General features: G+C 37.0%; 1 protein-coding gene across 1 annotated transcript; it reads right to left on the bottom strand.

The window, feature by feature from the left end:
• Positions 1–8,848: 8,848 nt before the first annotated feature.
• On the bottom strand, positions 8,849–10,613 carry LOC133516609 (zinc finger protein 99-like). Its single transcript, XM_061849623.1, has 2 exons — positions 10,610–10,613; positions 8,849–9,660 (listed from the first exon to the last, which is right to left on the bottom strand). The coding sequence occupies exons 1-2, from the start codon at positions 10,611–10,613 to the stop codon at positions 8,849–8,851; spliced, it is 816 nt and encodes a 271-aa protein (XP_061705607.1).
• Positions 10,614–10,919: the final 306 nt, after the last annotated feature.

The following is a 10,919-nucleotide window of genomic DNA, read 5'->3' as shown; positions in this document are numbered from 1 at the left end:
CAAAACCCTTCAAAAACACAATCATAAAGCAACTTCCAAATAGAGAAAAAATCGAGTGATCTTTGTACTAAATGCATACGAATACTATTTAATGACGTCTATAGAAATGTTATCTAGTTAATAATAAAACGATACGACGTGTTAAAAATGGGAAAAGAAACTCAATAAATCATAGTCACCGAAATTCATACAGTCTTTCGATCTTATTAAAGGCTGATTGTAGAAACTGGTGTTATTTATAAACATCTGTGGAATCTACATTGTTTTCTAAGTTTTATAAATAAAGATGTGAGTTGGGAGTGTTGGTACCATTTTCTTTTATAGCAGTGTAAATAGCCGTTTATACTCGTATGTATCTCAGATAACAAGTACTTCTACCACTACAGTAAAGGCCACAAAACCCGTTCGCATTGTCCTCATATTAACAGTTGTATCGTTTTCAGAGCCCGTGTTCCTGCCATCGCGAGTAGGCTCCCTAGTCCTATATCACTCGGGTTTCAAGTACCACCGCCAATACACCAGGGCCGGCAAGACCCGCTGGCATTGCGTCCGACGCAAGAAAGCCTGCCTCGGCTCCGTGACCACCATCGAGAATAGGGTGTGGAGTACGAAGATCTGTCATAACCATCCGCCTGAAGCGTTTCATGAGCTTATGATGTATTTAAATGAAAGAATTAAGAAAGAAAATACTCCAATATAAATTGTCGGGATACTTAAGATGAATACGGCTTAGACAGAATAAGTGTTCATTGCGGATTCATGTATTTCCTAGTTTGTCACTTATTTAGTAGACATTGATTAGTATTCATTACGATTTCATACATTTGCTACTTGAAGATTGTGTTTTTTCGTCATTTGTATGACTTCTTTTGTGTAAGGAGAGATTTAACTACAAACAATATAACGTACAATGCACCGCTCTGCTTTTTATAGTTAGCTAGATATGTACGCTAGAAGACATTTATATGGCAGTATAGACACTTATATAACAATGTAAAGACATTTGCACGGTGCCGTCGACGTTTGTTTGGCACCTTTTCAACATTTGTATGGCAATCCTGACATTTTTATGTCACCGACATTTGTATGGTCAAAGTAGAACGGCTACTTGTTACTGGCTACTGTATACTATGTACGGACATATGTTAACTTAGAATAATGTTTAAGTAAATAATATTAATATTATCGTTTGACGACCAATTTGGCCTAGTGGGTAGTGACCCTGCCTACGAAGCCGATGGTCCCGGGTTAAAATCCTGGTAAGGGCATTTATACGTGTGATGAGCATGGATATTTGTTCCTGAGTCATGGGTGTTTTCTATGTATTTAAGTATTCATAATATTTATATATTATATATATCGTTGTTTAAGTAACCTCAACACAAGCCTTATTGAGCTTACTGTGGGACTTAGTCAATTTGTGTTATAATGTCCCATAATATTTATTTATTTATCGTTATGCTATTATTTATTAAAACTTATTAGCCTAAGATAAGAGTTAATTTTATTTCATTTTCTTTTTGGGTAGACGTTCATGTTCCTGTAACCATTGTAATCAGAATAGTTCAATCCGGGATTTCTTGAAATATATTATGACAGGATTGGAAATTATTTTGAAAGATGAGAGTAGTCACCTGTAATAATATCTTGAACACCGAAATGTGAAAACGTGTGTACTCCTTCCTTCTGGGATCAACAAATAATAAATTAAATAGGTACCTACTTATGTTTAATGTGAAGATAACCGTGTGAGGTAAGACCGTGTACATGTAATTTCATCGCTTTTAATTCTTGCATGTGCACACTTTCAGAAGGTTGGTAGAACAAAAGAAGCGAAGCTCTTCCTTATTTACTAAACAAAGTACCTACGTATACTAGAGTTCTTACCCTTCGACGGTCTTGCCAACCGAAAAAAATATACGAGTATGCCGGTTTCCCCACATTGACCCTACTCATTTAATTTTCAGGTCCTATATTAGCATGCATTATATCAACGTCAAGGGAAAGAACTCTCTACTTACACGGTTACCGCTACATTCAACAAATGCGTACGCCTGGCGGTAAAATTCGGTGGCAATGCGCCACTCACTTCGGCTGCAAGGGAAACGTTCTCACTTTTAATGATTCCATTGTTAAAGTCAGAGACTATCACGACCATCGAAGTCCACCGCCTTTAATTAATACAGAGTGACGAGAATATCTCTTCGAATATGTGCTTATTTTAATAAGAAAATACATACTTAAAGTTCCTTTCTTCCTGTTACCTTCTAAAACGAGAAATGGTTTCGATTGTCAATAATAATCATATTTGTTTACATTTTTAATGTTTTTTTTTGTGTCATTATCTACACGCATTTCAGTTAAGCTTCTTGTGTAGGGGGGGAAACCTGCCACACACTGGACGAGTGGCATGGGAAGTAGCGAGGAAATCCGGAGCGTCGCGATTCAATGTGCGATTAGATGTGGCCAGAGAGAGCAACATCGCGGCAGCGCGGGGAGTAGCATGAGGAGCATAGTGTGGCAGGCTTATAACCGATGTTAAACCGTTTTTTACAAGCACACGCTGGCACTGATTACAGGCTGATTTTATTCTGACCGCCCAGCATAAAATTAATCGTAAATCTACCTAATCAGTATTGTTTTTCAGGCGCCATATTCACTCTGTCAACCCGCGGCGCGCGCACTCTCTGCTTCGGCGGTTACCGTTACGTGCGTCACCGTAACCACGGCGCGAAGGTGCGCTGGCGCTGCGCCACGCACAAGCGGTTCTGTTGCAAGGGCGCTGTGTTCACCGTCGACAACCATATCGTCAAAGTCAACGATACGCACAACCATCCGCCGCCACCAACAGCTTTTTAGACATGATGCTTATCCCGACGAATTAATGTAAACAAAAAGTTTAGATGAAAGCATTTATGGCATAAAATGGATTTTATTGACATAAAGCGTAGGGTTAGTGTATGTTCCCTGATTTTAATAAATGACTGAACAGTTATGGTATTATTCTGCTTTTGTCAGGAGCTTGGAGAAATCGCGGGAACTCTTCAAATAACGTGTAACATAAATAGTGGGCAACCTTTTTAATGAGATGTTCGGTAATGTTAGAAGAATATTTTTTACGCGAAGTAAAAATATCTGAAGGGCCGGTCATCCAAGTCAGCCACCCCATACAAACCAAAAAAAATGCTCGTCAAAAAATTGTTTGCTACCTTTACCTAATCATAATATAGTGTTCTAAGAAAGTCGATAATTAAAAGCTTAGTTATTAACTACCCTATATTACCTTCTTAAAACATGATGATAAACCTGCAAACTTTGTTTACTTTGAATTTGTAGGCAATAATCAAATTTTCAGTCAGTTATCAACCAATATTACTGCATAGGCAGCTACGCCCGTAGTGCGTTGAAAATATTTACTAAATTGAGTAAAGTTACAAATCAATTACTTCTTCAAAGTTTTTGTTATTTGCTGCTCGGTCTCTAAAAGTTTGTTTTGTACCGATATGTACGGATAAATCAAGTGTAATCTTTGCACACTTATCAAAACTTGACCATTGTCTTATTGATAGTTGTTATGATCATGATTATAAGCGGTAAACGTTTTCTTTTTTTAGGCCCTTTGTTTATGACGTCGATCCGTGGAGCGCGCACGCTCTTCTTCGGTGGTTACCGTTATATCAGGCACCGTGACTCCGGTGTTAAAGTGCGTTGGAAGTGCGCTACACACCAACGATTCAATTGCAAGGGCGCCGTGGTCACATTTGAGGATCAAGTCGTGAAGATCAATGACGCCCACAACCATCCGCCGACACCGCTGCGTTAGAACGAACTGAGGGTGAAGGTGTGCGAGTGGTGTATAGCTAAACCGTTTCGAGGAATTCTACTTTTTGTTAAGATCTTCGAGAAATCGAGAGTACCTTTCAAATATAGTATGCACTGTAAGGATTTTAGTATGATTTATAAGTAGTAATCAGTTTTATACGATGTTATTGTTACTGTTTCAACTTTATTATTTACATATGTAGAAAATGTATATTTAAGTAGATGCACCTACTTAAATAAACATTGTTTATAAAAAAATACGTTTCTTCATAGATAACAATGACCCATTATTTAAAATAAGATTATTTATAAAAAAGTACTCAAAAAATGTTGATTATTAAATGCTTAGTTTATTACTTACTCAAAACGTGTAAGTTTGTTATGTTTATGCCTAAATCATCAGTTTTATTGTAAACTACGGTCATTGTTTGAATTGGGAAGCATTATTTGCTACGGCAACTGAAAATATTAAGGGCAAATACAATATATTATTAAATATAGTTAAATTAAACAAACCATTGATAATCGTTTGTCCCTAACCGTCATTTAAACAGATTTGTCCTTTTTGTACAGGTGGTAAAAGATTTCATATTTTAGGCCCTATATTTAAGACGTAATCCCGTGGAGCGCGCACGCTCTTCTTCGGGGGTTTCCGGTATATCAGGCATCGTAGCTATGGCGTTAGGGTGCGTTGGCAGTGCGCTACACACCAACGATTCAATTGCAAGGGCACCGTGGTCACCTTTGAGGATCAAGTCGTGAGGATCAATGACGCCCACGACCATCCGCCGACACTGAGGGGATCATGCAATTTTTTACGTGCGCTTCAGCTCATTCGTAAAGCGTGTGCCGCGGCTGGAAACTATCGCGAGGGTGGGTACATATATGTGACCGAAATAGTATGGTATTTCGGTTGTTCCGGGGGGTGTCGTAATCATCGGAATGGTGTCGCTAAATTGAATTTTAGCTTTTAAGATTATAGTTATTTTATGTATGTTAGTTAAGCTTTCTAGGGGCCTTAGGCCTTAAAGTATATTATATTAATTTTTTTTTATTTACGGTAATGCGGTAAAGTTCATTAAGTCACGTCATCGTCAACTTCTTAGCTGTAAGTAAGTCGGCGCTAAACTTATTATCGAAGGTAAGGACTGAATCACATACTATTCATAGTAAAATACCTTTTTTATTTTTTCGACAATAACTGGTAATCTGTTTTTTAATTACACTTCATCAAAAATATTTTTGGTGAATAATGGTGGTACAGTATTTACAGTACACGTTTATGTATAAGACAAGCGTCTAGCATATATCCTACAAATCAATAAGGGTTATTATAAATGTACATTATTATATATAATTGTTACTGCAATCGTTATCGTATATTTTCTGATAAATTAATTCAAAAGAAAAATGCATTAATACTCATTGTGTTTCACCCTGCTCACCCACCAAACCCTCTACAAAAAAATTGACGAAAAATATTAACGTTATGCCAACTCCATATTTAACGTTTCTACAAAAAAACATCAAATCTTTCAATACAGCTTTTCCACGTATCTAAACCCCGAAAATCCTATTTCAGTAAAATATCGCAAATCGTCGCGCGGCGCCACCGTGCTCTGCGTCGGCGGACACCAGTTCTACCGCCATTTTGAAGACGGCACGGGTCGCATGCGCTGGCGCTGTCGCTTCAACAAGATCAGCCAATGCCGCGCTAAGATTTTCACAGTAAATAAGAAGATAGTGGTGAAAAAGGATGAGCATAACCATGCTCCGCCTTCGGATGATATTTTTAAGTCTAACTTTTGGTTGGAATAATCAACTTAAATTTAATGATGTGAAGGATATGGTGAAATAGGTAACACTATCTGACTTACTCTACTATATCTGCCATAGTTTAAAGTATGTGCGGAGCGCATATAAGTAACCCTAAGAGCGTGATGCATTCCGTACTATTTTCATGCATTTCATTAGTTCGCGCCGCCTTGGAATAATATTTAAAAAAAATTTGGTCACAGTAAATTATTTTATTATAAAATAATACTTAGAATAAATAGATAATAATGGATACAGTAAAATAGGTCAAAACATTGTAATTATTTAAGGTTCGTAATTCTATAATGAAATAGGTGTCTCATTGCTGTTATTGCACGAGCCTTGCATTTACTATCTAAGTTTGTTTTTTGAAATAATTATAATTTTTATAAGTGACATATATTACTTATAAAAATTATAATTATTTAAATAGTGGTTCTGAAGTGTAAGGCCGACATTCAATTGTATACCAGCTATGCAATGTTTTTCCTTTTTTTCCGTAATTAGTATTAAAAATATTATTTAAGTGCCTATAAAGCACATGTTTACTAAACTATGCATGTAGCACTTAAACGTAGCGTAGCCGGCAGACTAGTTCACTCGGTACGTAACGAAAAAGCTTCGTGGAGGCATGGTGACCATGTATCGTGCTTAGCGCGGAACGGGTTATGGCTCCTCTACATGATGGCCCAGCGCTGGCCCAGCGCGATGGCCATGCGATGGTTGAAACACCGCTAGACGATGGCGACATTCAGTTGCGATCTATTCGTTTTCCAAGATAGACGTGGAAGCATAAGCCGTTGCAGTATGTTATTTATATGCCACGTACCATCATTTTCTTAATCTGCACAATAATAATAATAAAGTAATTAAAAAGAAATGACGTAGAAGATTGTGGTGGATGTTATCTATCCATCGAAATAAATAAATAAACAAATATTATAGGACAGTATTATTACACAAATTGACTAATTGTAAGTTCCATGGAAAGCTCAAGTGTTAATGATGTAATTATGTATGTATATAATATATACATACATAATTACATCCATTACCCCCAAGCGTAAGTAAGCAGCTTTAAACATCGCCTAAGAAGTTGGCTTATTGAGCGCCCGTTCTACAATTATGACGAGTTCATAATGACCAATTAATAATTATGCTATTTACTTTGATTACTCTCTATTTAAAGTATTGACATTTTTTATTATTATTAGTGACTTGTAAATTAGCTTTACAAATAAATGATTATGATTATTATGATTATATTTAGATATGTATATTATTTTAGTACTGATATATATATTGGTATATTTATTTATTTAAATTGTAAATGTACTGTATGTACGGATGTCTGCCTAATCCTCTAATTAATTCGTGCAGTATCTGTTATAAAAACTTTTTTAAATATCCTGCTACCTTATTTCTATAGTTGTGGTCTTTATGTTTGGGGTTCCATGTTACGCTTTCTCCCCGATATAATTCTAAAAACTTTATCGTTTCGTGATGCGGCTACGTACTCGTCATTTTTAATCGAAATAATACACAGCACGAACGAACGTCCACACTCGACCGCGTTCGAGCACGCACTGTGGGATGGGCCACGTGTAGATGCGGACAGCCATCGCTGGTCCACTGCCTTTGATGTGCGGACGAAAAACCTACACCGCGGCCATCCCATCGCCATCCCGCCGCGCCATAAGCCATCCGACACCACTACCCTCTCTGCACGCTGGCCCAGCTTAGTGGGCCACTATGATGGTCTATCGTGTAGAGGAGGCATTAAACGTAATCGTATTTGTTAGTTGTAATACAACAAAATAGGATTTTAATACGCCGTAGACATAAATAAGTACTTACGGTCCGATTCAAACTTTAAGATACGTAAAACATTTACTAAATATACGATATGCATTAGATATCTCGTTGTCAAAAGTGACGTTTCTTCAAAAAAAAACGTCACTTTTGACACTGACATCTGATCAATATCTTATCTTTAGGAAATTTTGACGTACCAATCTTAAAGTTCGAATCGGCCGTTACTCGTCATACTGTATAATGTATGTTATTTTTTAATTGGTTGAGGCCTTATGATAAGACATTAAGCTGTAATCGTTTTTTAAAATAATCATTATTGCTACAATATCTATGTTTCTATTCCCTTTTTTCTAATCAGAAAACGAAACCTTTATTTTATTAAAAACAAGACCTTTGAAATATTTTTTACATTGTAGCTTCCGGAAATGAGGATACATATATCGGAATAATTTAGTTTTTTCTACTATATGTGTAATTTTGGTAACAGCTGGTTAATGGGAATAAGTGTTTCATTTATTTATCTTTGTTTGCCTTAATTTTAAAGTACGCAATTCTTTTTTTTACAAAACACCGAAGGCAGACAAAAAGACTGGCCCGAGAAGAGAAGTGAATGAAACGAAAAATACAATCGCGTACAATCGGTATTATCGTAGAAACCAAATTGAAATACAGAATTAAATAAAAATCAATCATTTATTTTGCCAAAGATTATACTTAACTGCAGTTATAATGGATTACAATATTTCTTTAGTATCAATATTATTTGACAATTGTAATTCTAAAAATACCTAATAATGGGCAAATTTGCCGAATGGTAAAGTACACAATATATTTTTGTGATGGTCCGACCGAAGATTCGGTTTCGGTCAAAAAACGGCCAACCCTTACGGCCAGGACGAAGCTTACGAAATGGCACTTCTTACTATAAAACTATATTATTATTATTACTTCTTACTATTTGACAAAGACCAAAAGTTGGGGAACAAGTAGGATAATAATATCAATATACTGATTTATGTATACAGAGAAACCATAATTGAGACGGTCGAATCAGTCAGTGTAAATAAAAGCGGATTTATGAAATTTTCTAACGATTTTATGATGTCTACACAACTTTCGGTTTCGGCTGAAACTAAAGCCAAAGCCGAAACTTCGGTTTTGGCAAAAAAAGCATGTTTCTGTCGGACGCAATTTTTTGTACATATCTTCTCAATAATTTAGTTACGAGTAAAACTTTAAAAACATTGAGGCGTATTGTTATAACAAGTTATGAATTCGATCTCGATTTCTGGTAATATGGTATCAACAATGACGTTTCTGGTTGAAGAAATGTTAACATTCATAACCTGTTAGTACAACTAGAATGCGCCTTATTATTGCATTGAATACAATCATTCTAAGGTCCTAATATCGATAGTTTTTCTGTTTCAACAACTATTTCTGGATGATTCTTGGCAATGTGATACTTCAAATTGTTTGACTGCACATACGCCTTGTCACACACAGGGCACTTGTGTTTTTTATCTCCCGTATGTATTTTCTCGTGAACTTTCAATACTCTTCGAGTTTTGAAGGCTTTGGGGCACATCTGACATTGGAAATTCTTCCCAATAACGTGCTTAGCAGTGGCGTGCGCGTACAAATCCTTGTAGTTAACGAATGCGGCCCCACATTTGTCACAGATATGCCTTTTGATATCCGAATGTCGAACCAAATGTTGTTTCAAATAAGTGATAGTTTTAAATGCCTTTGGGCATTTGTTACACTTGTAATTCTTTACATCTGAATGTTTAATTTCATGTTGTTTTAGCCTTGGCAAGCTGGGAAACTTGTCACCGCACTGATCGCATACATACGTGAGGTTCTCCAGACGATTGTGGACCTCTCTCTGATGTGCGGGCACTTGGCTAGGATAGGAGAATTTTTTGCCGCAGTCAGGACAAGTTGGGGCTTTCCACCCGTGACGTTCCTCCATATGCCTCCATCTGTTCCCGGGTTTTACTTGTTCTCTGCAAATGACGCAGGGATGCGTTTTTTTCTTCGGATACTGCAAGTGCACGGTCTTGTAGTGCGCGGTCCAGCGCTTTCGCTCATCGTATTGTTTTATACACCGAGTGCAGGCGAATTTTTTCTTGCCTTCCTCGGTGATGACGACGTTGCAGAACTGAGCATATTCTTCATTGATGAGAGCCTCTCTGCGCTCAGGACCTAGAAGAGAAAGATATCATTAGGATTCTGCGAGTAATTAGGACACAAATGATGGTGTTGACGGGAAGGCATATTTTTTTAACATGTTCGTATAGTATTATTTTCAAGTACCGTTTGCAAATGAGTAAGTATTATTTTTTTGTTAAATATTTTTTTCCAGTAAAAAATCCCCTTCCTCTGCAAAATTGTATTTTAATAAGGATGTCAAAGAAAACAATCTTTTTATAGTCTCAGTTATATTTTGTAAGAATTAAAAAAAATATGTGAGCCCTTAAAATTTACACTTGTAACTAAATAGTACATTACGATACTAACTAACTAACTAACTGCTTTGGCTCAGCGATCCAAAAAGAATCTTGGCCTCCGAAACGAGAGAACGCCACCTGTCCCGATCCAGCGCGGTTTCCTGCCATGAATTGGCATTCAGCCGACGCAGGTCCGCCTCCACGACATCACACCAGCGGTACCTGGGGCGCCCGATCGGACGACGGCCGATACAACGACATTACGATACAAGTGCGAAAAATAGGAAATTCGAAACGAGTGGCGATAAATTAAAACACGACCGAAGGGGAGGGGAGGGGGGGAGGGGGGGGGGATTTCCTATTTTTCGCACTTTTATGGTAATGTACTATTTCTTAACGTTAATAAATCTACGAAAGGTGAGTGACACAAACATTATTACGCATTTGTATGTATAAAGGACACTACACGTTGCAGGATGCCGTTTAGTAACATGATAAGTCAGAATTCTGCCCCGAACGACAGCAACGCCGCAATATGGACACACAAATCTCCGCAAGTCATTATGCATAATATGCTTCTTGTCACAAACATCGCACGAGTAATCTCTCACATCCGAGTGGGTTAGTATTTGATGCTCCTTTAAATGTACTTCATTGAAGAATAATTTATTGTGATTATCGCAGGTGTAGTTCATTATACCTACCCATTTGAGTTTGTCTCTGATGGTGGAACATCAAGTGCTTTGCGGTGAATTTTCTTCCACAGCTGTTACATAATATAGGGGCAGGGCAGCCGTGGCTGCTTTCCGATGGGCGTATCTCTCATGCAAAAATAACTGTATACAACATATTGTACAAGGAAACGTCTTAATCCGAAGTTGTATGTATTTTACTTATTGTATGAGTTGCAGTGGTAGCATGATTATGTTTAGGTACTAGTGCAATGTTAAAATATTTTTAACATATACCTAATTAAATTCATGAATATTAATACAAAATATTCATAGAGAACTC

The sequence above is a fragment of the Cydia pomonella genome, chromosome 3 (assembly GCF_033807575.1).
Source record: "Cydia pomonella isolate Wapato2018A chromosome 3, ilCydPomo1, whole genome shotgun sequence".
Taxonomy (NCBI): domain Eukaryota; kingdom Metazoa; phylum Arthropoda; class Insecta; order Lepidoptera; family Tortricidae; genus Cydia; species Cydia pomonella.
The sequence above is the reverse complement of the archived record's forward strand: the minus strand, read 5'-3'. Positions and strand labels throughout refer to the sequence as shown.